Raw genomic sequence first — 27635 nt, forward strand, 5'->3', positions numbered from 1 at the left:
TACTGTGTATGTACTGCCTGTACCTAGCTACGTAGTACGCTTCCTTGACTACCAGCCTATCATAAACAGCTCGACCTTAGAAGCTGGCGATGCACACCCAAAGGTTTTTATTTTGCTACCGTATCAAGATCTTTGTTTACCCAAATGTGTCACGGAATAATATGAATGGCGATGTACGGCCCTTAAATGGCGTTCGTACACGTTGTAACATCGCTTCTGATCGAACTGAGTTCCCGAGCCGGAAAAAAGAAACTACGGAACAGCGGGTAGTCCGCGAACGTCAAGATGGACTTCAAGCAAAAAAAGGTATCACTAATTTATTTCTCACCCAGTTAGCGTTTTATTTTATCAGCAATTTTTTAGCATCCGAGGTTGAATACGATGTGGAACTGCGATTTCTGCTCCATTCAAAATCGCTTGATGCTGTGCGCCATGCCTTGAAAAGCGGGAACAGTGGTGTGCTGTCCGTGCGATCTCATAAAATTCAGTATACGGTCATCGATGACGAATCTGTATGTCATTTCTAAACTGAATTTAAGACTAACCTGAAATAGGCCTTCAGGTATCTCTTTTGTAGCAAAACTCTCCGGAAGGAATTCTTGCGTTAAAAGGTGAGAAAAGCTGATTAGTTCAGCTTACCCGTCAGCTAGTACAACGAGACCTTTCTCTTACACAAGGTCACTTTAACAGCTGCTTGTGTGTTCTGGAGACATGGAATGCGAGATACTTTACGCTGGATCATTTCAAACACGAATACTACGGCGGAGTACATTCACGATGTATTCGTACAAGACATCTTGTGCACGACAGCGTTGTTGGGATGTTAATAGGTAACCAATCACCGGAACTATGCACCAAAAATAGTTTTCATCTACGGAAGAAAATTCACATGATGACGCTGTAGGTTGTCTTTTTAACAGGCGTTCGTGGAATTCAAGTCGATTCACTGTCGTACCGACATGACTGCAATATTCAAATCCCGGGAACAGCGCTCCCAAGTGAGATTGATGGCATTTGCACTGAAACAACGTGTAAATTATTTTTATTGGCTAATATTTCAGAATCAACAGAACGGGTTGTCTCGATCTCTGGACGCATTCCAGATACAGTGAAAGTGGTTCGGGATATATTCCTGTAAGCTCCGTTGATTAACTGCACGATGTGGGGGTGTCGTTAATATCACGCGGGTTTAGGGTTATAGCGTCAAGACCGCACAGACTGGTTCGAAATGTAACGAATTACCATCCATCCAATTATGATTATGAAGTGGCCAAGCGAGCCGGTGGAATATACGATCATCATGCGCCATCTGCTGCTCGTGAGAGTAACCTCCGTCACTCGGCCCGCCGACGGCGTTCAAATAAAAGCGCCTGAAAAATCGTCAGAGCCAAAGCTCACATTCGGACAATAATTCCGTGCATTCTTGTGATAATGACCAGGTTAAAGAGCACTCAAAATTGCTCGTGCAGAACTCGTGGACGGAAAGGCCAAAAATCATTGAAAGTATCCGCGCAACTAGCCCAAAGCCATCCAGTAGCGTTGAATCCAAGCTGGCTGTTATTGAGGAACCACCAGCACCAACTCCGACTGCTAACCCCCCATCGTTAATTGAACTGTCTGCACCAGTTTGTTTACCTCCCTGTAGTGTGGTCGTTCCAGCCGTACCCCGAACCAAGAAACCGATTCTCCCGCTAAGACCTACTGGATTTCTTGGGCGGCCGCTGCAGATACCGCAGCGTTGCTTCCCTTTAGTTCGATCGGCGGCGTCCTTACTGGGTCCTGCACCATTCCAACGCCCGCAACCGTCCATGCAGCCTCTTCCAGTTTGCAGTGCACTTTTTCCTAATCCATCCAACTACCTGCATTCTAGCCAATGGCTATCGCCGCGAACATTGATACCCGTGGAGACGAAACATTATGAAACGCACTACGTCAGGCAGCAATACGGGCCGGTTTTCGGATCGTCCCATGGAGCATACCGTACCAGTGAGCCACCGCCTGTGAATTCCTGTCGTCCCGCGATGTTTCCTGTCGTAAATCAGCTGGTGTCCCAGAACAGGAATGTACAGCAGCAACCCACACAATTCAGCAGTGGGGTGACTTCCAATCATTTTGGCATACGTTGTCCGGTCATACAGTCTCGCCTGCCGCAGCAGTCTTCGCCATACCCTTACGGCGCGGCCCAGTGTCCTATGTACCGACCAGCACCGCACCAACCGAACAGGAGATTTACTGACCATCATTTGCAATTCCGGTCACGGTTTTCTGTAACAACGCTATGCAGAGCTGAGCAGCATCCTGTGGTGAATGTGGTCGATAAGCCAGCAAGTGGTCCATCAACCCCAGAAGCCAAATTGTATTGTCATAACAAGGAGACCTACTATACGTTTCCGGAGACGCGCGACCGCCCAGAGATCACAGTAACCGAACCCGTCTGGTTTCAGTTCAGCGAACTGTTAGGGGTTCTTGGACTAGTTAATCCCGAACGCACCATCATAAGCTACGATCTAAACTATGGAGTGGAAACAGAACTAGAATGCCCAGAGAAAATCGCTGCAATGCAGAATCTTGTCAGCAATTTCCGAGAACTGTATTACAGTGAGCATGAATTAGAAGTGATCGAAGCAACGGACCAATGTGTCCACAACCTTCTTTCTTCGGGACCGATACCATACAGCGTATTCCGCAATACGCTTCTGCAGCTCATGGACACTTCAAAGCGCAAATACCGGCAAACTAACGATGAACTGAGAATGACAGACCATCATGATGAAATCACTGCTTCGCATAACCATTATTTGGACGTACTGCGACACGAAGTTATGAAAATACGTAAGCGGCGTAAGAGGAACCCTTTGGACGAAGCGAAGAAGTACGACACGACAAAGAAATACGATGAATTTGCAATTTCTAAGGAGGACATTTTGTTCAGGAAAGCCGTGAAAAAATGCATGAAATCAGATGGTAGACGAGCATACCGGCATGAAAGACTGAGACGGTTAAAGCATGCTCAAAGGAAGTTGATCCTTTCCAAGGGAAGCTTGCTAAGCCCTAAAAGGAGCAACTCGGATTTCACGTGTGACGGTAGAGTGGAAAAGGATTCATTAACCGCGGATGTTTTAGCAACCGATCTGGTCAGTTGCTGTCCATCTTTTTCAAAGCCCCACGCAGTACGAACGAGCGATGTATTTGTGCGTCGCAAGCGAATACGGCCGCCTACGTGTGTCGACAAGAACAGAAGCAGCAAACGGTCCAGTCCTAATTACAGCGAACCTCCGTCTTGTTGGGATGAAATCTCAAGTGTGGAGACCACATCATCAGATTGCAATTTCGGTAATACGGACAAAGAAATACCTCTTCCCCACAATTTTATTACAGAACACCAGTCCCTACCTTTGTCGCCCATTCCGAATGAGTTACTGGACAATGCAGTGCCAGGGACACTGGCATTGACCGGTAATGTTTGTGCTGGCCATACAGAGGCTCGAACACAAAAGGAAAAAATAAACCGGCATCAGGCTGTGCCATTAGTGCAGTACCGTCCTGAACCAAAGCCAAACAACAGGGATATTGTCTCCAACCATAGAACAATCGCTCAAAAGGAAATGGGCAAGAAGACCACGCAAAAGCAGCCTGCAATCAAGAAACTGCCCCCTAAAAACGTTGTAAAGGGAAAAAACAAAAAGAAGGCACAGCCGGCGGAAGCCAACAAAAAGGAGCGTAATGCTAAAAAAGAAATGAGGTGGTTGTGTTGTGATGATTGTTGTTGCCGTTGATACAGTTCTCTCATGAGCTGACCGGCTTGTAAAGTGTATATGTTCCATATAATAATTTACAACTTTTATTTTATCGTTCCAGAAATTCAAAGTTTTAAACCTTTTTATAATACTTTTATTCTAATTATCCTAAATTATTGGTTAAACTGCAGTAGCAACAACTATGTTCTTGTTCACGTTCACAAGTGAAGGCGCTTGGACCTTCAAGAGATATTGAAATAAAATGCGGAATATTATAAATACGGAAGACTTTATTCCTCCGTTACAGTATCTTCAAAAAAACAATTCAAAGAGCATTTTCCAAAACATCTCCTCTTGAAAAGGAATGCACATTACTCCTTGAATCATTTTCTGCAGAGTGATGACGGTAAAAGAACAACAAGGAAGCAAAATTAATGCAATAAGGTTAAGGGAAGTGGCCCGGTACGTGTATGTCGATGCATGCAGAGCTAGACTGCATCTACAGAAATCTGTATTCTGTAGGTACTTGTACTGGTGCTGTTAAAAGTGCTCCTTACGTGTATAACAGGGTACAGCCCAAAGAGGTGTGACTTACTGCACTCATACATCACGCATGATTAGCTCGCTCTATTTTAAGCGATGTCGGAAGTGACTCGGAACCGTAGATGTAGGATGACCTCAGTTCGCTAATCAGTCGCAACCTTTTTGCGTTATAAGTTGTCGCTTTGCTAAATTACATCTGCTGATTTTAATTCTTTCAAATTACTCTGGCAGGAGCAAAACATCGAAAACAAAATTTAAAAGATAAAAAGGCCAATAAGATCCAAAAATGAGAAATTGTGAGTAAAGGCTGTATGTAATCAGTCGTTTCAATTAATGGCAAAATAAAACTTTATCTGTATAAAGAACAAGTAAATGTTTTACATGATCAAGTAAAAGTAACGTTTGATGGCTACAGCAAAAGATCCTATCAGCAGAGGGCCAGAAAACAATTTCCTCGCAGCGAAATTGCAAAGGTCATGATTGCACAAACACACGACACCCTGAATGGTGGTGTGGCATCCAGATAATTTCATGCCAGGGAGACCGCAGTCTCTGACAATGGTTCCATCAACTGATGTGGCCTTAATGCAGCTGTCAATTATGCCGGTCGTGGCGGCGATGCATTCCACTTGGCGCTGCTTTTCGTTAACCCTAGAACATTCCTCACAGTATATTACTAACCGAACCAAGCATTACAAAATGCTAAAAACAGGTTGAAATTTTTTGTTGTGCCATCTGTATGCTGGACAGGTAGGTATTAACAGCTCACCCATAAGTGCACCGAATTGAACGACCTTTCTCCAGCAAATACGCGGTTAACGTTTTGGCTACTTCGGTAACATTGTTCTTCCTGTACTTCTGCATATAGTCGCCGGTCATTTCGGTTAACAGCGCCCGCGCTGAATTCAAAGCGCCGTCGCTGATATTTGCCGCCAAGAGACCTCGAGGCAAAAGTTTCTCCATTTCATCTTCACTCAGAATGGGGGCTCCAAACATTTGCGCTATGAGCTCACTTCTCGCTTGCACGAGTTTATCGGCGCTGACCGCCACAATTTTCGCGGCCCCGGCCGTTTCCGGCATTATCGCAGCAATTTCGCCAGCACTGGAGACTACCGGTTTGGGTTTGTTCTTGTCGTCGCCACCTGAAAGTGTGAGTAGCAGGGTTAGCTAAACCAATACCGGTGGGCCAAGTTAAAGATGCGCAAGGTTAGTAACCTTTGTCCGTTGGATAAGTTCCTCCTTGACCCGGAATGAACATTGGCATCTGGCAGACAAAGCTCATTTTGTCCTTCTTACATGGTGCATTTTGAATGTAAATTTCTTCTGCTTTCGATGAAAATTCAAAAAATATGCTGAAAAAATACCGGTACTTTAAGCAAACATAATAACACAACCTACAATTAAACAAAGCGTCTGTAGACCAAGAGGTGTTGACGTTTCTTGAAAATTCAATAAAGGCTTCCACAAATTTAAACGAACAGCGGTATTTAATCAAATGGGTAGTTCTTTAAAAACGGTTTCTGTGAACGAAAACACCTACACAAATTGTACCCATAAAACTTTGAAATGCTAAAAGAGACTTACAGTAAAAGGCAAGCGTTATGTAGTAAGAGAACAGCGGTAAACATTTGATTATGATTATAAACAAAACTGAACAGACGAATCATTTCAGTTGCTTTAAACCTGATATGACAACCAGATGCTCAGAGTCTGTCAGAGCGCATTTCTTTGGCACGAATAAAGGTAGCAAATAAAGACCCTTTATGTACTGCAGACCGCACTCTATATAAACACAATAGCACTGTTACTGACCAGTTAGGTTTTTCGTGAGGCGTTGGAAATGTATCCTTAAATTTCAAAATTCCTTTTTGATTAACTGGTGCTCCACTCAACCAAGTAAATGCGTTCCTTTGCGCGGCATCGTTGGAGCCAACCCACACATAATTTATTCCCTTTCCGATACCTTTCTTCCGTATATATCTCAGCGCAGCCTGGGGATCGCGCTCCATCATGGCCAGATCTCCTCCAATCTCTCGACAGGCTTTTTGGGCTTCCGCCCATGTACGATCGTTTTTCGGGGCCCCGTTCTGGAAACCATAACATCGGTTTGTGGCAGGATCCCCTACATAGTCCGGTGGACATTGTGGCGGTCCGACGACATCCTGTCCGGTGGCGAAACTTATGACGGTTATGAATATCAGACAAATTTGCATTTGTTTTAAAAGCTTCCACATACTTGTGACAACCAAATCAGTTGTCGTCAGCTCCTGATTTTACGTCAGCTTGCCCCAAACATTGCTGTTTAATTCTCCGAATGTGTACACTCCGTAGCAACTCTGTTGATTTATTACATAACATGCCCGTGACCTTTCGCTACTTCAGAACTGACCTTTAGAAGTTTGATTTGGGAAATAGTTCTCTGAAGTCCGAAAGAAGGTAAAACTGGTTGTATACGCTATGAGTACTCAAAAGTTCCGAGAAATGTGGCATATCTGCAGTTAATCAGCCCTCTACCTACGCTTTTTGACTGTGGCTGCACATCATGATTATATTGGTACAGGAAGCGAACGTGCATCATCCGTTGACCGGTGCATAACAACATGCTTATTTTATAAAACTTGAATGCTTTGTGCTTTGCAAATAACGCTTACTTAGATTAAAAGAACTTGGAGACCAAAAATTATCCCCATGATATAAAATAAAATGGATCAAATATAACAGTGCATACTCGCAACTGGACCACTTAAATTTAGGATGTAGAGTACGCCACAATAATAAAAAGAAACAACAAAATATTGACACATAGCCGGAATACACAGGAAAAACCATAGAGTGGACGATAGCTTCGTCCCACTTCCGGGTGGATCAGGGAAGTCAGATGGGCTCTCCAAATCGCTGAGTGTGTCCACCATGCTTGCATTAGGTTTGTTGCAGTCATGTTGACCACAAATCTGACACGATATTAACATTTGGTTGTTTAATTTTAAGTCCAGTTTCAGATTCTCACAAGTTTGGTTATAATAAACGCAATCGAAAATTATTGTTTGGTACTTGCTGCCGTCCTCTTCTGAAAACAGGTATGGATGAACTTGGAATTGCGGCTGCATCGCTTAGTAGGATTTTGGTCATTTGTATTCTTCTAGATTGACTACTTTGTATACTCGAAGGGGTTGAAGTATATCATGCACCGTAGTTACGTACATTAGAAATCACAATACTCAGTTCCTAACAAGTGTACGATTTGTAGTTTTGTACCTGTAAAATATTATAGTACCCTGTATACTCGTATTATTAGTTTTGAAGAAAACACAATATAATTTGGAAGGTTATTTCAGCGCGTATCTACACTCAATCTGCTCAGTAGATGGCATACTACTGAAATTGTTCAATGCCTAGGTTTATGTTTTATCATTTTTATACCGCTTTACGATTTCGTTACTTGATTACCGATAGAGTTTTCTTCACATGAACGGCGACTTTGTAAGTCTGCAAGCACTTACCGTCACCCCGATATTTGTACGTGATGCATTTAAAGTTTGTTGGGCACTGCTTTGAAGTGATGCGATCAGCATTTGCCTGCTTGTTGCTGGAGTAATAAGGGCACATCTGTAAATACTCCCCCTTCCCATAGTCTTTCAAATTACAATAATTGCATGATATTGCGCCGCCTGCAATCCAAAGGTGAATAATTATTTATCATCGAACAGACAAAGGGAACCACTGGATATCGAATTACTAACGGCTGCGCCGTTTTGCGGATTTGTTACGAATTTAACTGTACTTACCGCTGTTTCTGTTATTCAAAATTTATTTAAATTTAAAATAAAAATGCAGGTTTACCACGATTACCTATGGTAAATAACGATCCCATACAAACCAGAAGCAGACAGGAGCGAATGTCGTTAAGGAACATCTAGGTAGCCTACCACACTTTGCTTCTTAAATCGAAAACAAATGTTGAGAAACGGCATTTCAGAGATTTATCATTCGGCTAGAAAAGAATAGGCAGTGTTTGGAATTAAGAATATATTATTTTTATTGTAAGGACACTTTGGCTGTTTGACATATAAAGTTTTTATCAGAAACGTGTTGTTACTGTCGCTGCATCAGTATACAGCGTAGTCTTTACAAGGATAGTTCCGCCTCCAACAAATGAAATTAAAGTCGTCAAGGTAACAACTAATAAAGAAAGCATGTCAATTAGGCGTCCGACTCGCTTGTTACTCGTATAATCAACATCACCGAAATCTGTTAGAAACTCCAAAACCTTCGAAAGCAGCGGCAACAGCCACATTGTGTTAAGAAAGCTAAGTTCCTTACAGTCAGTAGTACACTCTAGGACTTTTCGTAAAACCCTAAAAGTTTATAAGCGAAAAGTAGACAAAGTGGAATGTCGTTCCCGCTGCATAACAACAGAAGCACAAAAGTTTATCCCGATATGTTTTGGAAAATCGGAAGTCGTTATGTTTTGGAAGATCGGGGGTCTGGAATGGTCCAGCTTAAAATTGCTTGAGTTTTACGTGTGACAGATACTGATTTTTCCCCGATGGAGTTAAAAACGTTCGGCTGAAATTGTAGAGCGCTCTTCCTTTCCCAGATGGCGACCATTTGGACTGCCAAGCGGCAGGAACGACCATACTCAGAATTTGCTTGATTGAGACTTCAGACAGAAGCAACTGCAAAGCTTCGTTTTCCGGTAGAAGCGCTCCATGTTCTGCCGCCAAATTTGCAATCTCGCTTCCATAAATTCCGAAATAAAAATGAGCTGGAATTTATGAAAATGAAATTGCAAGCGTGTGGCTTAAAATGTGGAAGTGAAAATCATGATGGAGACCCTAACTATAAGTTAAAAAGGTAGCTTCGTGCATTCGCGCTCAGCACTTAGTAAGTACTGAACAGATTTGGCTTTACGCTGTATTTTGAAACGTCATTAAAATGTTTAAAAACATATACAACGTGTGGGCAAGCCTTTGGCACTTTATGAATGAATTATCACTCTTCTGTTTAGGAAACAACTCTCACCGAAAGCTGTAATTGTGAACTGTGACTGCACTCGTGAGCTTGCGCGATATTTCAGTGAACGAAAAAATATTCATGATTCCATAAACATAGAAAATTAAGCAAAATTAATATGTACCAACAGGATGACGTTGCGTATCCACGTATTTACTGTACATAAGTTGTATTATAAGCAAGTTGTGTGGTAGTTATTTTACTGTACATAAGTTGTATTCTGTTAACAAGAGCATATAGTAATTAGTAAAGTTTATTTACTTTTCAGCATCCTGGGTTATCTAAATCACCCAAAATACTGCTTCCTGGCCGCTGTAGTATAATACGGGTACGAACAAAACTATACGATCTGATGTCATCAGATTGTGACATGTCCAACCAATTCAGAAAGAAGAACGTCCTTACGTAGGAACCGTAGGATAATCCTGTTCCCAAAAATAACTACACATCAAACAGTAGTATGCGTTAGTCGGCTCTACTCGTTTCTTTTGCCATGGCAATTATTGCCGCAATGGACTCCTTGCAAGTGGGCAAAATTTCTCTTTGGGGAAGGACGAAGCCAAACTTTCCAGTATCCCTTAGTTCGATAACAAACGTCTCCTTAACTCCAAGCGCTTCGTAGATGAAATCTATGGAGCTGCCGCTAGCTGCGTCTAGATCGAAAAGCGCACGAATATACGGTACGAGTGCACGTAATATAGCCTTTTAATGCTAAATGAATTATGAAGAAATGAGTGTCACGTATATAGTTGTGTAGTACATAAAAATTTAAAATTTGTCCCACAGACTTAAGCTAAGGCAAGGAAGTCAAGTGTGCAACGTCATAATTAAAGGTCAGCCAGGAACTCTTTAGTCACTACCCACTACTATGTCAACTTACACATTGCTTCGTAAATGGAACCATATTTGTAGTTCAACCCCGAAGTAGCTTTTATGGCATCCACACCCGCCTTCATTACCAGCGCCTAGAACAAAAACGCTAATACATTTCTTATAAACTTCGTAATAAGTAACAATGAGAAAAGGCGCCCGCCCAAAACCTCGGCACGTACGTTTATTTATTCTCCATTGTGATTATATACGGCAATTTTGCATGACAGTTTTTGACACCTAGTTATTAATGTGTTGTACCTGTTTTTTATGGTCACCGTTTGCTTCGCCTTTATATCCAAATGGTGATAAAATTATTTGACTGAAGGCATGTAAGCTTATATGAAGTGCCACATGTTCACGATAGTATTCGATGATGTCGCTGAGTGCCGCTACTTCCGGTTCAGAAAACGGATATGGCCCAGCATAGACTTCAGTGCAGACGTTATATCTTTGTACTCCTTTTTCTACAAACAAGCTGGGATTTACAGTGCACTACAGAATACCTGAAGGCTGAAGCAGATGATTTATTGTATCCACTTTATATCGATAAAACAAATTTTGGCAGATTTGTACCTCCCCAGTGGGTTCCCCAATTCCTGTTGGGGTCCACTCCAACACATTCGCGATCCCCAGCAATTTCTGCGTTTGGAGGCTTTGAACGGGTTTTTCTCCATAAACGATCGGTTTTCCATGAATACTCATATCCATCGGCATTGACCAGCGGTAAAATAATCCAGTGGAACTTCTGCAGGAATGCATCGCTTTCGTAATATGTGGCCAAATGCACAATGAGGCACAGCGCCGATGAAACGGTTATCCACTCACGAGCGTGGATGCCCGCATCGATCACAATTACCGCTTTCGGATGACCTTTATGAGGACGCTTGGGAAATCTCTGGCCTAGCTAAACAACCCATTTGAAAGTTGCGCAGCACAACTGGGAGAAACAAATCACTTACGTGAACCGCATACAAAGTGCGCTTTTCAGTCGTCACACCAAGCTTTCCTAGGTGAATAATGCCGGCAAATTTCTTCTCGAGAGCTTTTAGGTAATTCACAATTTCGTCATATGTCTGATATTTATTCAGTTTGGACGTATGTGACTTGAATTCCCGTTTGTAACGCAGATGTTCATTTTTTCTCCTCCGGGTTCCTCGTGGTACCGAAGTCGTCATGCTGTCGTCAATGTATTTTTGAAAATCATAAATCACTGTGTCATAGATCACTCCGTGGTCTTTCAACAGCGCCTCAAGATTCTGCCAGTTTTCTGGTGGAACAAGTGCTGATATGGATTTGGAACGATGCACGTTATGGCTCAGAGCGGCTGTTGGGGTTAAAAGTCGCACGTTTCCATAATGATGTAGTTCGCGTAATAGCCACCGTTGATCAGCATCTGTTACGTTGGCTTGGATGATCTTGTATCTAGCAAGGTAGAAGAGATTTTATTCATTCACTCACCATTAACCGTACCATGAAACCACTAGGCATCTGGGAACTGATAGTGCCTTCCGAATTCTTCTTGCTTGACCGTCCGTTTGTACTGTATTTAAACTGATTTTGGTAAGTTACCCAGAGTATAATTTCCTGTTCGCTGTGCAGTCAGCGTCTTGCTTTAGCAAGAAAAGTTGCAGGAATATCCAAACTCGGAATACTCCGATCATTATCCAATGGCATTCTATGTGGTTTCATCTGTTGAAAGCTTTGTTTCAGAAGTAGATAAACCTTTCAAGTTTGCTCAAACAACCAGTTTACGCTACATATACTTTTAAAACACTGCCAATAGGCTTGCTACGGTAGTACTAATGACTTGATGCAAACAGATTTGAAGTAAGGAAGTAAATAAGAATTCATGATGCATGATTAAAGGCATAAATCGTAAATTTTTGTGATGCGCTCCGCTTTTCGTATGCAAGTTATGCCAGGAAAGCGTTAGTTTTAAACTTAAGGTTCAACAATTATAAACCTGCAGTAACCTCGTAGCACACAATTAGCCTAGTTGCTAGGTGTTGTAGAAAAAAAGTATGACGGGCTTCCACGAATAACCGAAATAACCAGCCAGCGTATGGCTTCTGTTTAATTCGAAACCTTGCGGTGCCTAATCATCGAATATGATCAACAACGCTGTTTTCTGATGCAAAATAACAACACGACCAGCGTTTTCTTCGGCAGTTATTCGGATAAAATGCAACATAACTTAAACGAATTGATCAGATTACAATCGCTTCGAAATGCGCAGAGTTAACGACCTTTACGAAAACGGAAAAACCACCTGTTTCTACTGGTAGCACTATAATTGCCTGCATGCGCCAGATAAGTAGTTGAATAATGAAAACTGTTTCGAAAGGAGATGTAAAGCAAACTCATAAGTCATCTGGAAATGAAAACGGAGCATGCCATGTTGTTGTGCATCTTATGTCAGCGGATAATCCCGATACATGGACGCCGCCGGACGGACCAACGATACTGCCGCCGAAGCATATCGAGAAAGTTGTGCAAAAGCGGTATTCCCGTCGTTCGGCATCCGAACACACACTTGCCGCACCAAAACGCCAAGCTCCCAGTGAACTGCAAATCCGCAAAGACTTCTTCCAGATTCAGAACCCCAAGAATGCTCATCATGCCAACTGTGAGCTGCTGGATTTTTTCCGACACAACAAGCGAGAGAAAGCCTTAGCCCCCAACCAGGGTGCATTCAAACAAAACAACAGTAAAGGACTATTCCAAGTGAAGCAGATCTACAATCCACAAGTGTATGAAGCCATGACCGAATTCATTTCGCCCATGGAAAACTACGAGTTCTTCTCCGCATTCGAAACATTTCTGGCGTACTTTCACAATACCCGGCTTATTATGCGGCTGAGCCCTGCAGGTAACATGCTGCTGCACCAAGACGCATTTCTGATTTTAACTACAGTCTCCTAGAGGACGCCGTTGAAATCTGGTCGCGACGATTCGCTATGCTCATACAGCAGCTTGGAGAAACCCGTCCAACCTCCTTCCATACGATAGTTGTTCCGATGATCTTGAAACCGGTAACGGCTGACAGAGCATGGCATGTCATCACGAAAGAATGGAGACGGACATCAATTGCTTCGTTATTACTCCCCCCCTTATCGTTATATGCCCGCGCAATAAGCAGGTGGGTGCTGCCCTTAACCGAGCCCTTTATCGAAGACGAGAACGGTCACCTGAAACCACCACAACAGAAAACTATGCGCTTAGACGTGGGATATCTCTTTGCTCAGCGCCGGAAATTCGGCCGACTGAATGCGATGCTCGACGTAGAGAATCTCCAACAATTATCTGAGAGAAAAAACAAACTGTTCTACAAATTGTTCCACAAAGACACCAACTTACATCGAGGGGAATCGGTTCGGAATACAGTTTCGCAGATCATGTCGACTGCGAATGCGGAAATTGGTGACATGCAGATTATGATGAACGCAATCGGAGCAAAAAGGGGATCAATACGCTCTTCACAGCATTTCGATCAGTCGACGTTGACTATTCGCCGTAAAAAGGTTACAACAGAAAAGTTACTAAAAGCGAATTGTGAGTATTGTGTTGTTGCTGCTGTATCATGCATGTTTTTGTACATAAACTAATGCAATTGCAGTGAAACGCGAGGCACAGGATCGGCTTTACTGGCTGCATTACATTGACACAAAATCCCAACATTTACCTAATGTTTTTGCAAGAATGGTGCCATTCTCACCAGGAGACAGTACTAGTGGTTCGATCTCAACCGAGGAATTTTTCAATGCGTATTATCCAATCACAAGGAGAGAAAAATTCAAGGAACCAAAGAAGATAAAACAGCTGCTCCATCCACAGTTCAGTCCTGTGATAATTCGTGAAATGATTGGCAATGAGATCTCTACCTGCTTAACGAAGGCGACAACGACATTGAAGACATGTGACAACCGCCTTAGAGAAATCAGGAAAGAGCACACAGATCGTGTCGATCATTTGGAAACAGGGCTTGCCAATCTTGAAAATCTGTCAGCAAGCGTACCAAGGCTGAGAATTCCAGTCGTCGATGAAGAACACACCGATGTAATAAGGGGACTGAAGCAGTGCAGTAAGCCACACCGTAAAATGTACCTGAAATTGTTAAGTGGCTCCCTAATTGATACTTGCGATCACCGTGGAATCGTGAAAGGTCATCAACCCACTGCGATCCAGCGACAAATAACAGGAAACGATGACTTTGTTTCCCTGCAAACGTGGCAGGCTCTCTCGAACGGGTCCACTAATTCCGATAGCGGTTATCCAAAACCTAAATTTACCATTGACGCGCCAATGATAACGATAAGCGAATGCACCGAAGCCGTCCAAAACGGCAATCCCCAGAAAGCTTTGATCGACCCAGAATCAGACCCTGCCGAAGAGCACTGCATTTTCTTACGGTTGGTCATAGACAGTGGATGCGAACACTTTTATTTCGAAGTCGATGATGACTGGAATGAGGAAGACGACACTATGCGCCTGCCTCCGCATTTATGCGACGAGAAAAGCGTTCAGAAAAACGTTGGATCTCGTAGACGTCAGTCTTCGGTTATGGTTGAAAGCATGGGAAGATCGAGGTTTGACTTCTTCGACATGGATGGTTTAGATCGTGTCAAAGAGCGTTTTGCCACACTGAAAAGACGACCTGCTGGCGAACTACCGGTACAAACCAAACCAAAGGACGCGAGACCCGTGCCTGCATCCAAAGAACCCGCAGTTGAGTCGGGATTGCCCGACGATCAAGCAAAAAATACTCATAAATCGGTAGCAGAGGATATCGTCGTTTCACCTAACGGTGTCGATGGTACACCTGAAGCTGATACCCATTCAAACGTCTTAGAAATCGTGACTGTTATGATGTCTGGCAACAATCCCGAAAGCAGCGATGTGATGCAGACGTTACCTGTGGTGCAGCCTGAGCAAGAGAGTTCTGCCGAAAAGATTGAATGATAACTTTCCTTAGTAAGCAATATTTTGTTAGTTTGTTGAACCGGTTTTTGCGGTGCACAGTGCACACTTGTTGTTACCTTGCGGCTTTCCGTTGACCGGCAAGCAATTTTTGGCTGTAATTCGCAACTGTTTAGCAAGAAAGTTGACATTCTGCTGCTAAAGCAGTTTTAACTTTATACTATAACTTTATTTCTAACGATCGCGACATTAACAATTATGCCGAGGTTTTAACCGAAAGAGCGATGTTCACGCGAATTTTTCCCAATAACATTTGGAACTAAAGCAATTCAGTTGCGCTATGATTTCTCTCGAAACAATTTACGTTAAACTATTCAAATAGTAACTGGATTATATCAGGCTTGGCGCAGTTACTTCGGCTTTCGGCATGTCCTCTGTTTCGTCGTCAAACTGTATCATATCTTCTGCAATTTCATTGCTTCGTATGCGGCTGCTCCGTTTTATTTCCGCAAATTTGTGCACTTTTTCCTGTGCATTATCTAGCATGTTGCTAAAACACAAACCTTTTTCAGTAGCCTGTTTAAGTATTTTCATGCATACGAGTACCGTAACTGTTCAAGCGCGCTTACTTCGCCTTGCCCTTTATTAAAGCAATAATGGTGACAAAGGCCAACAACCCCACGCCCGTGCAGAGGCCCATGAAATGAGGTGTTCTGACGAGATCTGACAATTCTGGAGGCGGATTTACTGAAAACGGCAATGTTACCACAGTTTTCAATAAAGCAAAATGGTTTCCAGTATACAGTTTCCAGCACAGCAAAACTGGTGACGTAGCTGTCACAGCTTATGGTATCGTCGTCGCAAACACGTTTCTCAAAAATTACCCCGCAGCCGAATTTTGTTGGTTATCCAGATTTTTCCAGGGATGACTTTTGGTACGGGCGCTGGAGTCGGCACCAACTTCATCAATGGATTAAGTATCTTTGGATGGATCGGTTTATCGGTCTGCTCTTTCGTTCCCATAATTTTATCCTTTACTTTCTGAAACAACGACTTCTCTTCCTTTTCCACTTCCGGCTTTACAAAAATCTCGTAGGTCAAGCATTCCCAGTCTCCCGTCATGTTGGTTGTAGCATATGCAAATTTCAAGGTGTTTGTCTATTGCCGAACAATAAATTAGTGATAACGCTTATAAGCAGGCAACATAAACTCGTGGCGCTTACCAAAACCGCGGGAGTATCGTTGAAGCTGCGATAAAGGGTGTCGTTGAAGTACCACGAGATCCTAGCGTTTGGATACAACGCTCCGAGCGCTAAACTGTTACATTCCAGATCAAAAGGCTTGTTAACATCAACTTCCAGATTAGTTTTGTTCGAAAGCACTGTAACAAAGTTACTGTAAGCGTTAAATAAATACACAGTTACACGCATAATTGTTGGTGACCTCATTAATTTAACTGCCATCATTATTAATTTTGGTTCAGTTTGTATCGCAGAAATACTTGCATGATTAGCTTTTCGTTTTTTGTGATACTTCGAATATGCTATTTATGACGGTGATAATAGTAACAAATTAACAACCTGTACCTATAAGAGAAAATGCCTTGAGAATTTTTTTTCCTCCGCCGAGTAAATCGAGCTCACAGGAATAAAATCCAGTATCACTTGCAGCCACTCGGTTAAAGCCAAGTGTGAATTTGGACTTTTCCACCCGACTTTTGTCTTCTTTCCAGGGTTGTCCGTTACGAAGCCACTGAATAGCGTGTCGTACACTTAGCTTCAGCTCCCAGATTAAATTATCCAACAACTGCTTGGATGCGCACTGAACTTTTGCCACTCGCGTGCCTTCTCTCACCAAATTTGTTGGAACAAAGAAATCTGGAAAACGTAATCTGTAAAGCTACATGTCTTTCCTTAATGTTTCCAGTTTCCCGTTGATGTTTCTATATCGGGTTGTTAATAATTTACAGCCTCTCACGAGGGGTAAGGTTTAGTACACGAAGTGTGATGTCATGTGGCCATACCTTTTTTTATATCTTCCAAAAGTTTATTCGTTTCTGCAGAACACAATACATAAGGAACACTATTCAGTGCCGAAACCTTCTCGAACTATGTTGAATGATGATTCCGGCATAAAGGACAGAAGTGATATGTTTTACTCGCCTTCCGACACCTTTCGTACAGGAGGGCATGTGAAAGCATTGCACGGCTGCTTGGCTTGCTCACTTGCACTGCCGATACAGACGCCTCCATAGAATGGCTTCGGGTTGTTGCACTGCCGTGTTCTGGTTGCTGTTCCACCTAAAGCGTATTTTAATGAAATACTTTCTGTGCATAGTTGAGCAGATTTTGATAAGCTAAATGTAAACTAAAAGCTGCATGCCTGCATGCGCGAAACAAACCGGTAACGCAGTGAGTGTCCTGGAACGGACCGTTTTAAAATAATTTACCTCCACAACTCACAGTGCATGCCCAAGGTGCCCAAGGACTCCATCCACCATTGATGGGGCAATGAACTTTCGTGATGCACTGCTCGGTACGAGCGAAATCACCCACACAGTCTGAAAAATTAAAACGAAAAGCGAAAAAGCGCAAGCAGTAGAAGAATTCCGCTATATGGAAGGTCACAGAAGACAATATTTACTAGACAGTACTAATACGATACAAGAAAGTGTTATTTATATCAGAATCTATATTAGACGGCGCCTCCACGCACCTTTTCCTCCGTTCTGCGGTGCAGGGTTATCGCACCATCTATTACGTATTCGTATTCCGGATCCACAAGTAGCCTGACAAATGCAAATTGCTAACTGGCAGTCCAACTGCAGTCAACACTCTCAACACCCGCATCAGCTTCAGAAAGTACGTACCTGACATGCAGACCATGGCGACCATTCAGACCAACCCCCGTCAAGGGGCCTTGTGACAACATTCGAAACGTAGTCAGTCGCTATTTGTGATGAGTTAACGTCAAATTCTGCTAACGGAATGTCGCGAATTTGTAGTGCGGATTTAGCAAAATAACTTCTGTGCCGCTTGTTCTCAGGAGCCCCTAATTATCATAAAAGCACCCAACCTAGAAAATTGCAGCGTGAAACAATGTGGAGAAAGACAAGCGCCGCACTACGGAAAGGTAATTTAGAGGTAATTAAGATTGGTTTGTTACCTGCGGCGATCGCAGTATGGAAAGCAACAAAGAACGAGAACTGATTGAAGGCACGACATTTCGCGACGATGTAAGGGAACATATATCTTTTCGTACGCCACTTGAATTCATCTGAGCTATTTTTTGTAAACCAAAGTTTTCTGTGTGCAGCGTTTTTCAGTACTTATCTAATTAGCTGCAACGAGACATCAAGCACTTAATTTTTGCTTGAGAACCAGGAAAATGTTACTCATTAATCAGTATGGACTGTTCACACGCGACTATGGTGAATACGAATGTAACTATCGTATTTGCTGGCTGTACGCTCATTTCGCAGTTTTCAGTCAAATGATGGAAATCTATAGAATCTGTAGCAGTCGTACACTACCAGATTGTATTCAACTATTGTATTGTACTGTAGCCATATTGTATGTAATCTCGCCGACACTACTACCACACCGCCTTGTTGTGATTGTTGGGTTATGATTGCTATTAAACGTACGCGCGCTGAAAATGTACTATACCTGTAATAACACGCGTCCCGTCTGTGACTAACGGTAATAAATTATTTATGCCAGGGTTTCCGCGTCTGCCTTTTGTAGCCAGTAAACCTGGGTTTTCCTTTTGCTGTCTTAATAGGAAAACGTGCACTGGAACACGTATCTTTTACCTGAGCCCAGTGGTCACTCAAAGGCTCGTTACGATGGATGTCCTACAGACTGTTTCGGTATCTAAATTTTACTACTACCTAGTAGCCACTAGCTCCAACGAATTTGTGAATGTAAAAATAATGTCGTTATTGAGCCAACAACATGCCAATAAATGTAAACCATAAGAACTAACAAGTACGCCACTGCAGGCAATAAATATTATAAAGTTAAAATAAATTTTAGCAATTTTAGCAATTTTAGTTTAATTTTTAGCAACAGTCAGCATCTTTGTCTGCTGTGAGGTATCCATGTCCAAATCAGGAGAACATACGCACGGTAACGCGCCCGATTGCCTTACAGCACAGGGTATGGAGATTATGGCATTAAACTGTTGCAACGATTAACTGGCCACCGCTTCAGTAAGTGCGAGTTATGCTTTCATTTGAAGGAGTTGGCCAGGGAGGTCGTACTTGAACATCCTCCTAAGGAAAAAATTTTTTGATTTATCTTCCTGCAAGCCATATGCTATGCATAATTTATATCTTATATCTTTTCAAAAAGAACAGGATGCGAGAGCTGCCATCAACCGTTTTTGTGGGTTGAATGGATAGACCGCCGGAAACAAATGTGTTATCACGGTCAAGCAAAACAAAACTTTGGCTTACTTGAGATAATAACCCAAATCCACCTGTGTCTTCGCTGGATTCCCCATAAACACGTCGGTCGGTCAGTGCTTGTATTAAGGATCGCGAATTGGACTCTTCGGAATCCACGGAAAATACGTTCGTAGAAATCACTGAATCCATGCGTGACCTCTCCGCCGATAACCCGTCTTCCGCAGACGTATTGGCATGTAATGGTCCAGCACCATCATCGTCGGTATCGTCCGGATTCCATAACCTGAAGAGTGGAGTCTCTTCGGCAAATGGTACCCTTTCTTGGAACCTGTCAGCCGTTTGTTGCAATGGTGCCTGTCCCGGTTGGGAACGGCTCATTCTCGAAGGTGTTAGGCGGACTAATTCCGGAGGTGGGGAAAGAACTCCAGACAAATGTGGCAAGGGATTATCGATGCTTACGTGTGTGTGAAGTAGCCCATTATCAGTTCGCTTCTTTTTTCTTGATCGATGTTTTTCTTGCGACAGTGAACGAATATTCGAATTACCAGGCTCGTCTGGTGATTTTGCGTTGCTGTACGATTCCATTGTAGAATGGCCTTCGCTGATGGCATCGTTATCTAGTGGAGCTACTGTTAATATTGCGTTGTTGAACGCTTTATTCGAAAAGCTTTCCGTTACATCAATTGTTTCCCTACTATCTCGCTCTGGGTTGGTCCCATTTTCTGAAGAGATAACGGTGCCTGGTTCTGGAGCACCGGTAACGGACATGTTATTCTCAATAAGCGAACCATCTGCAGAAAATCCGTCGGCCGATGTTTGGCTGGCTTCGGCAGCCATCCTTTGTGGTAACGATGGCTTGTCGCCTAATGTAACAGTATCTTTGGAAAACTCATCAGTTGACTTGTGTTGAAGTTCAGGTCTGTTAGGCTGCATCTGCGAGACCGCCGACTCAGTCTCGGCGATCACGGATAATTCTGCCGAGACCCGACCCAACGCCGCTTCCTGATTGGCTTCCTCTTGTGAAAAATCAACCACTAAAATTTGCTGATTATTTCCCAACTGCATGATATCAAATGTGGCCGCCTCCTCCGTATGGGGCTGAGCTAAACTTGGAAGGTTTTTAAGGATTTCCGGGTCCAGTATGGAACCACGCAGTGATTGTCGTCCATCGTGCAACGTATGTCGCCGTTCCAAGATTGCCGGTCGCTCGCGGTTCTCTTCCTTTGCAGCACGGTGGGCCGCAATCGAAGAACGTCGAGCCTGTGCGCGTTCGGTTAATGGGACGGCGGCTCCAGCGGCGGGAGGCTTCACTTTCTTCTGTGATGAGCGAGCAGGAACCTTCCCGTTTTCGATTACTCCGTATTCGGCGTACATTTCATCAAGTGGTGTTTGGTCATGATAACTGTCGTGACCTAGGAGCCAATAAGTCGTCAACTTATCATGTATTCGGTTTTCATCGGTGTTGAGAACGTATGAATAGCCGGAGAAGTTCTGCAGATCATGCAAAAAATCTTCGCTGATCAGAATCCGATATGTCGCAGAAAGCCTTTCCATATCTTCGGCAATATCTCGGGCTTCGCCGACAATGGTGAATTCCGTATGGTCGTTCCCATAAAGTCCAGCAAGAACCTGGACAGCCATAGCTCTCAGTATACCGATTGTAATCTAACTTAGTGTTTAAACCGTTCTCTTACCGGTCCACAGTGTATTCCAATACGAATTTTAATATGATCTGTATCGATATCAAGCATGACTGCCTTCCATGTTAACGCGAGAATGTCGAATGCCATTGAAGCAATAGCATCCGCATGAGCCAGTTCCACCGTCGGTATTCCGGCAATAATTGTGCAGTCATCTCCGCTGGTATGTATTCGAAAGATATTCCGGTCCAGTACCGTTGCCAGATGCTGATTAACGAGAGCTTGAAACCGTTCAATGAGAGCAATGGCTGATTCTCCGTGAGACGGGTCCAGGAGCTCCGCATACTCCACCATCGTCATATGCATCACGTAAGCTTTTGTGGTCACTTTAGGCTGAATGGGAATCCGCTGTTTGTGGGATTCGTAAACCGCTGGGGTCAGAAAATCCTCACATGCACGGCGCAGATCTTGTACCCGTTGTTTCAAATCGGAGTTATAGTTCTTCACGTCCGATTTCTGCTTATCGATGAAGAAATCGGTGTTGACAATGGTAAGATCGGCCATTCGCTTTGTTTCCGCTTCCACGCGTTTCAGAATCAGATTGATGCCATCAACGGTTACCCGGTCGCAAGGGTCGACGTGCCAGCAGGAATGCATCAACCGTAACATCGATTCTGGTATCTCGGACAAAGACTCCACGGTCTCAAGGTCAAGAGGGCGCAACGGCTTTTTTGTATTAATGATCTTGAGTAGTGTGGACATTGGACTTGAGCCACTTTCCATATCATATTTATATGGCATGTTACGGGTCATTATCTCATAAAAAATCACTCCAAAGCTGAAATAAACACGATAACTAGGTTATGTTTTTTATTTGGAAGCCAGTTTAGATTCCAGCTCGGACAACCTGTAGCAATCAGCCGGTTTGCTTGGGTGGATTTGCAGCCCTTTTTGCTCCTGGATGGCTTTAAGCATTTCCGGCGCTGTCCATAGCAGCGGGGTCAAGTAAATATTCTGGATATCTTTAGGAGCTCGTTGCAGTTTTTTGAAGACTTGCTCTTTGGACACAAAGATACTCTGCATGGAATACAGGTGAACGTACTCCCTACAAATAAAGTCTGGTTGCAGAGCTATATCGGTGGAAGGTAGAATGGTTTAATTTACTCGCACACCAGTCGGAAATCTTAATTGTCCAATCAGATTCCACGTAAATGGACGTACTTCTTAAATTGCCGTGCACAATTCCTTGCGAATGCAAATAACGTAACCCATCCGATATCCCACGCCCCATACAAAAACTCACGGGAGTGTTAATCTTTACGGTGTCGTTACTGAGGAGGGTGCGCAAATCACCGAGGAGACCTAAAAACAAGGTTGTTCATACTGGCCTAAGTTATGAAGTGAACAGAAATGAGCAGAAAATCTATGCACACTTAGTTCCGATACAATAAACCGATCCTTCCTTATTTCCGTCACACCCAAAAAGCGGACCAAATTGGCATGGGTTTTCCACTCCTGCATGTGTATCAACTCTTTGCGCACTCCCAGACAGGCGGAACTGAAGGCCATATGAAACGGTCGTAAAAGCACCACACAGAATCCGTATTCACCGGTTATAAACTCAGTATTCAGATTATTATCTAGGTACGGCCGCATTTTCAGCATGTCCTTATACCGTTCTTTTGATGCTTCGATGAAAGTAATTTCCCTTGCATTTATGTGGTAAATGCCCTTATTGACCTTTTGCATCAGGATACAGTTCTTAGTGACAACATAGGCGACAATGCCGATGAGTGAGCATAGAAGTAATGGCACAATCAAACCGACGGACACATAGAATACATAATCCACCGCCTGCTCGCTATCAATGGCTTCTAACATTGCAGCCCAAACGGTTTTGTTTGTAGTGTCATCCCCGCATGTCAGGAGTGTGGACAGATTAACAATGGTTTGATCGTATGTTGCGTTCGGTATACCGATAATTTCGAAAGAACTGGATAATTTTGCAGCGGCTGATGGATCCCGATGAAACCATCGGTAGTAGCGGAGTAATTCAGCCGCCACATTGCAGTCAATGTTTGCACGTAAGTGACTTTTTCGCATGATGATATAGGTCATTCCCACCAGTGGATACGCTTTACTCTGTGGCAAATCAATGGCTGAGGATTGGTTTTTGTGATACAGTTGGGTAGAATTTTTTAATATTGTGGCATTCATCTGCAATATAAACAAGTAATATTAAAGTTAATAGCAGGTCTTTTCGGTGATTATCCATGGGCCGCTATGCATTTTTACTTGCCGCAGTAATTGACGGCTTGATGAATTGACCGGCCCGGTTCTGTAATGCGGCGTAGGCGATAGCTTTATTGGCCGCTTTATAATTTACCCAGCCGGTGTAGGAAATCGCCATCAAAGTGTTGGAAATCTGAGCCAGCGTAGCGTCCCCGTTGGATACCAACCTGTATGGATCGCTGGCATTTTTTGCTAATGCTGCCTGCTTTTGCTGCTGATACAGGGTTGACGAGTCAAATGCATTGAACTTTCCGTATGTCTGGTTCCAGTTGCGATCGAATTTCGAAAACGCAGTACTCAGTACCGTTGTCAGTCCGGTCTGTGGTCCAATAAGGAAGACAATAATTGAGGCATTTGGCAGAGCGCTGCTACATGCTGCACTGTGCCAAAAACAAGTTCTTAAGTAATTAAAATTCAGTTCAACAAGTGTCTTTCATTACCTGAGCCGCGTATCGTTCCAGAATGTTATAGTTCTGTTAAATATCCCAACAAGCATCTCTCTTGTCAAGTTGAGGCTTGGATTTGCGGTCGCGTTTACATTGTAAATAATTGCCACTTGGTACATGAACGAAGGCACAGCTTCCAGATCGGGATACAGAGTCGTTAGATTGCGAGGTACTGGGTATTCATCCATGATAACATCCGAATAACCTTTCTGTAGCAGGCTAAAGCGGGTGATCCCGGACATGTTTTGGGCTGCTGACAGATTGTAGTAGGTTGCGTTGCTGATGCCCTGATACAGATAATTGGTGAAACCCCGTATGTTAACATACTGCACACGGGCCGTAGTGTAGGTGTTCAGTAAGGCTTTGTGCACATATATGCACATCTGCGATCCCACGAACGTAAACTGAACTTCTTTCTTAGTAAGTGCATCATCTGAATGCACCAAGTCCCATGACAGGCTGGCAATAAACACGAACAATAGCGTGCTATGTAACTCCCATGATTGGAAAGGTATTAGCATTGGCTCGATATCCTAATCTTAACAATGGTCCAATAAGCACTAACATTCCATAAGGTCATTTCCCGAACGAGCATTTATTATCATATCCAGCCCTTGCGACTTATTGCGCATTAGCATAAAAAATGAGCAGGAATCTCAAATCGTTTCTGAAGAAATCAGTCATTTTCTATTCATAATATCGTAGCACTTGACAGCTGCTGAATTGCTAATGCGACTGTTGTATCCGTATTAAACTGAGCAAGGTTGCTAGGTTCTTAACGGAGAAGGCAAAAATTGGCTGATCTAGTTCAGATTTTATATTTATTGTTTTGGCGAAACAGCATGTTGCATTGATACAGCGGGATAAAGGTTTCAGGTCACAGTGTATACACGAACTTCCTGCGTCTTACTCCCGAAAGCATTCTGAAAATTTGTCGATTTTTAGTGCCAGGTTTCGATATGCCAATAGACGATAGTCATACTTCCTAAATTATTCAAAAGTATTGCAAATCATGGTCTTCTAACTTTGGTTTTGAATTTGTAATGTCATATAAGCCTTCGGTGGAGAAGGTGGTGTTAATCCGCGCTGCTTTGCTTGCGTATTACTAACTACTTAATATTATATTATTATTTTTTTATTATTTTCATCTTTTATGGTGTTTCAAAATGAAGACAGCTAGTTTGACACATTCTTATGTCCAATTTTTGAGTATACTGTACATATTGTCACACTCCCTGAAACGACGCACTCGAGCATTTGGCCAAAATACATCTGATGTTACTGTCGCTGAAATTGCAAATATTACCGATACCACGGCCAATACCATCACAACCAGCGCTATCAGTACTACCACCACCACAACCGCGAGGTAACGCAGAAAATTGCAGCCTCTTATCCGTTCGAGTGCGTGTGCCGTTAATTCTTGTGGACTATTTTATGGACTTTCTTTGCTAACAGCTTTGGTGAACTGCACCCGCCAACTTCTGTTCCACTCGTTGAAGCAAACGCAACCACCGGCAATCCTCTTGGGCTGCCTACTGCTGGCGCAAGCGCCGGTATTGCTATCGGAATATTGGTGAGTGAACGATCTTTCCGTCTACCGTAAATGGCATCATTAATTTGATAACGACAATAAGAATAACGTCGCTTTGAAGGCTTTTTTGATCGTAATCGCTGTGGCGATGTGGAAACTAGGACCATGCTGCCAAACACCGGTGCCGACATGATTGCGCAAATTGTTTTCCATCACTTCTAAGCCCCATCCAGTGTGATTGCTTTCCATTAAAGTTGACGGTCCCTGACAGAAGTCCTACCCTAATTAAAAATTTTACCCTGTAAATCCAAGCTGCTCTCTACCAACGCACGCTCACGTGCATTTTTTTTAGTTTACGAGTGGTTTAATGCAGCTGCTTGCCTGTTTGTTGTTGTTTGACAAACGAATAGCCTTACTTATCAGCAGCATCTCCTGCTTCTGCTTTTCTTTCTTTTTCTGCCGTCATCAGGCTGAGACTCCACTTGAGTCCCCTCTTCCGATGCCCCCAGGGGTGTCTGTAAATAAAGGTCAGTTACGGGTAAAAGTATATAAAAGCGCGCGAATGGTTACCTGGGTTGAAACTGATGCTTCTGATGTAGGGACCATACTAGTAGACCGCAATTGACGGTTGGGATCAGACTGATCGGAAATTCTGAGTGGTCCCGCATTTAATGGGAGGGATGCCCGGTGGTCGCTGAAGGCAACCGTCGACTGTCTTACACTCGCTCGCGGGCCGCTGGTTCCGCTTACAACGCTTCTCGATCTGGAATTTCGATCAGGTGTAGATTCGTCGGATCGGCCGAAGTTTGACTGTCTGTCATCCTCTGGGTTAAAACTTGCTGTTCTTGACCTTCTCCGATCCGGTTCGGTAACTGTTAATCGCCGCTGTGATGGTGTCTCCAAATCCAGAACAGTTGATTTCCAACGTCTATAACCAGGACCTTCAGATAGCCTGCTGTCATTTGCAGTTGACCGACGTCTGTTGCTCTGTCTGTCATCTGATTCTTCTGCAATACTATAGTATTTTGTACTAGATCTTTGTCTTGTATTCTGTGGATACTGATTAAGGAGTGTTTCTGGAGGAGGGACAACCAGATAACGCGCTTCTTGTATCCCAACCGATCTGCGAGTGCCATCAGGATTTGTCACGTCCCTAGCAATTTGAGACCCGTTTCGCCTCTCTTGAAAGGTTGGACTGGGATCTTTTGCTGAGTCTTCGGAAACGAAGGATAATGGTCTCGTCAATTTCCTGGCCTGAACTGGAAATATTGAAGCATGCACATCATCGTTCTCCATGGTAGAATCACGCGTAGATCCGAGCAGTTGACATGGATTTGGGCGTCTCTCACTGGATCGCTTTTGTTGGTCTTTGAAGCTCCCTGGCTTCGTAAGAAAACTCTTTGCAGATGAACGTTTGACTGATGACTTAGTTTTACTTTTATCGTCAGAGACACTGTGATCACGGATTTCTTTGTCCCGATATTTACAAAACTCATGATCGGCGGAGCTGGTAAATCCATAGGGTCCCACATCTGACCTTTTGAACAAACAAACAAAAGATTAAATTATTACGATCGTATACAAACTTTGCATGGTTTAGCGCCAGTTTCTTCGGTTGATACTGACCTTCGGAGCGCTCTTTGATGCGTCGCAGAAACAGATCAGCAGCAAACAAAAAGATGTTCTTTGGCTTTTCCCTAATGACCTCCCTTGTAAGATCTTGAAGCATCAAGGTTATTCCGACTGGCAGTTTCACTTTATATCGCTCCATAGTGATAAATACATCCTCTTTTGCTTCCTTGTAAGTTGAATCATTTTCGTCGGTAGACATCGTGGGATACTTAATTTTGCGATATAAAATCAAACGATTGTTTTTAAGAACTTATTAGAAAAATATGTTAAATTAAGACTCCTTCTAATGGCGTGGCATGAGACATGTCCAATACACCAGTTTTGTTCGTCATTACTGCAGTAGTAACAGCTCTCACATTGTTGTTGTTGCATAAGTATACGGCTTAGTCCTTAGAAGGACCATTGTTCCAACAAATGTAAACCATCAGAATCGTCGTTGTACTGTTACGAAAACATCGTCGTCGTACTCACATTGTTGTGAAACGAAAAACTGTTTTTACGTTGACGACCAATGCTGCACCGCAACAGGCGCACAGATAAAACAGAACATAACAAGTAAGTACTTACCTATCTATACCTGTTATTACTTGTTATCTC

At 43.2% G+C, this 27635-nt stretch overlaps 7 protein-coding genes and 1 long non-coding RNA gene across 19 annotated transcripts; 3 read left to right on the top strand and 5 right to left on the bottom strand.

The window, feature by feature from the left end:
* Positions 1-54: 54 nt before the first annotated feature.
* LOC129590116 (heterogeneous nuclear ribonucleoprotein K-like) lies at positions 55-4007 on the top strand. 4 transcript variants are annotated; one of them, XM_055485138.1, is made up of 7 exons: positions 55-306; positions 364-512; positions 578-611; positions 678-830; positions 921-998; positions 1062-1134; positions 1194-4007. In XM_055485138.1, the coding sequence occupies exon 7, from the start codon at positions 1809-1811 to the stop codon at positions 3774-3776; it is 1968 nt and encodes a 655-aa protein (XP_055341113.1). In that variant the 5' UTR covers positions 55-306; positions 364-512; positions 578-611; positions 678-830; positions 921-998; positions 1062-1134; positions 1194-1808; the 3' UTR covers positions 3777-4007. The 4 variants fall into 3 exon arrangements, with proteins under 4 accessions (XP_055341113.1, XP_055341115.1, XP_055341112.1 ...); XM_055485137.1 differs by having other exon boundaries at positions 691-830; XM_055485139.1 differs by having other exon boundaries at positions 710-830.
* Positions 4008-4476: 469 nt separating this feature from the next.
* LOC129590138 (uncharacterized) lies at positions 4477-8391 on the bottom strand. 3 transcript variants are annotated; one of them, XM_055485174.1, is made up of 6 exons: positions 8158-8391; positions 7781-7948; positions 6093-6442; positions 5496-5632; positions 5050-5422; positions 4477-4931 (listed from the first exon to the last, which is right to left on the bottom strand). In XM_055485174.1, the coding sequence occupies exons 2-6, from the start codon at positions 7907-7909 to the stop codon at positions 4658-4660; spliced, it is 1263 nt and encodes a 420-aa protein (XP_055341149.1). In that variant the 5' UTR covers positions 7910-7948; positions 8158-8391; the 3' UTR covers positions 4477-4657. The 3 variants fall into 3 exon arrangements, with proteins under 3 accessions (XP_055341149.1, XP_055341148.1, XP_055341150.1); XM_055485173.1 differs by having other exon boundaries at positions 8130-8391; XM_055485175.1 differs by having other exon boundaries at positions 6093-7347; positions 8130-8391.
* Positions 8392-9570: 1179 nt separating this feature from the next.
* LOC129590181 (carboxypeptidase B-like) lies at positions 9571-12106 on the bottom strand. Of its 2 annotated transcripts, none has more exons than XM_055485255.1 (6): positions 11736-12106; positions 11126-11588; positions 10740-11070; positions 10425-10630; positions 10174-10258; positions 9571-9946 (listed from the first exon to the last, which is right to left on the bottom strand). In XM_055485255.1, exons 1-6 carry the CDS (start codon positions 11825-11827, stop codon positions 9759-9761), a joined length of 1365 nt encoding a protein of 454 aa, XP_055341230.1. In that variant the 5' UTR covers positions 11828-12106; the 3' UTR covers positions 9571-9758. The 2 variants fall into 2 exon arrangements, with proteins under 2 accessions (XP_055341230.1, XP_055341231.1); XM_055485256.1 differs by having other exon boundaries at positions 11126-11559; positions 11625-11749.
* Positions 12107-12233: 127 nt separating this feature from the next.
* Positions 12234-15413, top strand: LOC129590220 (uncharacterized). Its single transcript, XM_055485333.1, has 3 exons — positions 12234-13035; positions 13089-13718; positions 13783-15413. The coding sequence occupies exons 1-3, from the start codon at positions 12492-12494 to the stop codon at positions 15123-15125; spliced, it is 2517 nt and encodes an 838-aa protein (XP_055341308.1). The 5' UTR covers positions 12234-12491; the 3' UTR covers positions 15126-15413.
* On the bottom strand, positions 15307-18580 carry LOC129590222 (ADAMTS-like protein 3). Its single transcript, XM_055485334.1, has 11 exons — positions 18249-18580; positions 17953-18134; positions 17799-17871; positions 17533-17643; positions 17246-17383; positions 17107-17139; positions 16670-16960; positions 16307-16464; positions 15968-16241; positions 15713-15830; positions 15307-15633 (listed from the first exon to the last, which is right to left on the bottom strand). The coding sequence occupies exons 1-11, from the start codon at positions 18328-18330 to the stop codon at positions 15474-15476; spliced, it is 1620 nt and encodes a 539-aa protein (XP_055341309.1). The 5' UTR covers positions 18331-18580; the 3' UTR covers positions 15307-15473.
* A 369-nt stretch (positions 18581-18949) lies between these two features.
* On the bottom strand, positions 18950-24878 carry LOC129590090 (receptor-type guanylate cyclase gcy-12-like). Of its 2 annotated transcripts, none has more exons than XM_055485085.1 (8): positions 23867-24878; positions 23521-23806; positions 22568-23351; positions 22307-22496; positions 22042-22239; positions 21189-21972; positions 19543-21123; positions 18950-19359 (listed from the first exon to the last, which is right to left on the bottom strand). In XM_055485085.1, exons 1-8 carry the CDS (start codon positions 24391-24393, stop codon positions 19294-19296), a joined length of 4416 nt encoding a protein of 1471 aa, XP_055341060.1. In that variant the 5' UTR covers positions 24394-24878; the 3' UTR covers positions 18950-19293. The 2 variants fall into 2 exon arrangements, with proteins under 2 accessions (XP_055341060.1, XP_055341059.1); XM_055485084.1 differs by having other exon boundaries at positions 23434-23806.
* Positions 24676-25975, top strand: LOC129590092 (uncharacterized). Its single transcript, XR_008690696.1, has 3 exons — positions 24676-25241; positions 25331-25448; positions 25528-25975. It is a non-coding gene; the product is annotated as an uncharacterized LOC129590092 (long non-coding RNA).
* LOC129590091 (uncharacterized) lies at positions 25009-27588 on the bottom strand. Of its 5 annotated transcripts, none has more exons than XM_055485089.1 (4): positions 27033-27588; positions 25977-26938; positions 25823-25921; positions 25009-25682 (listed from the first exon to the last, which is right to left on the bottom strand). In XM_055485089.1, the coding sequence occupies exons 1-3, from the start codon at positions 27235-27237 to the stop codon at positions 25826-25828; spliced, it is 1263 nt and encodes a 420-aa protein (XP_055341064.1). In that variant the 5' UTR covers positions 27238-27588; the 3' UTR covers positions 25009-25682; positions 25823-25825. The 5 variants fall into 5 exon arrangements, 4 of the variants coding, with proteins under 4 accessions (XP_055341064.1, XP_055341063.1, XP_055341062.1 ...); XM_055485088.1 differs by having other exon boundaries at positions 25788-25921; XM_055485087.1 differs by having other exon boundaries at positions 25010-25687; positions 27033-27587.
* Between the last annotated feature and the right edge of the window lie 47 nt (positions 27589-27635).

The sequence above is a fragment of the Paramacrobiotus metropolitanus genome, unplaced genomic scaffold, assembly GCF_019649055.1.
Source record: "Paramacrobiotus metropolitanus isolate TYO unplaced genomic scaffold, Prichtersi_v1.0 Parri_scaffold0000039, whole genome shotgun sequence".
NCBI classification, from domain to species: domain Eukaryota; kingdom Metazoa; phylum Tardigrada; class Eutardigrada; order Parachela; family Macrobiotidae; genus Paramacrobiotus; species Paramacrobiotus metropolitanus.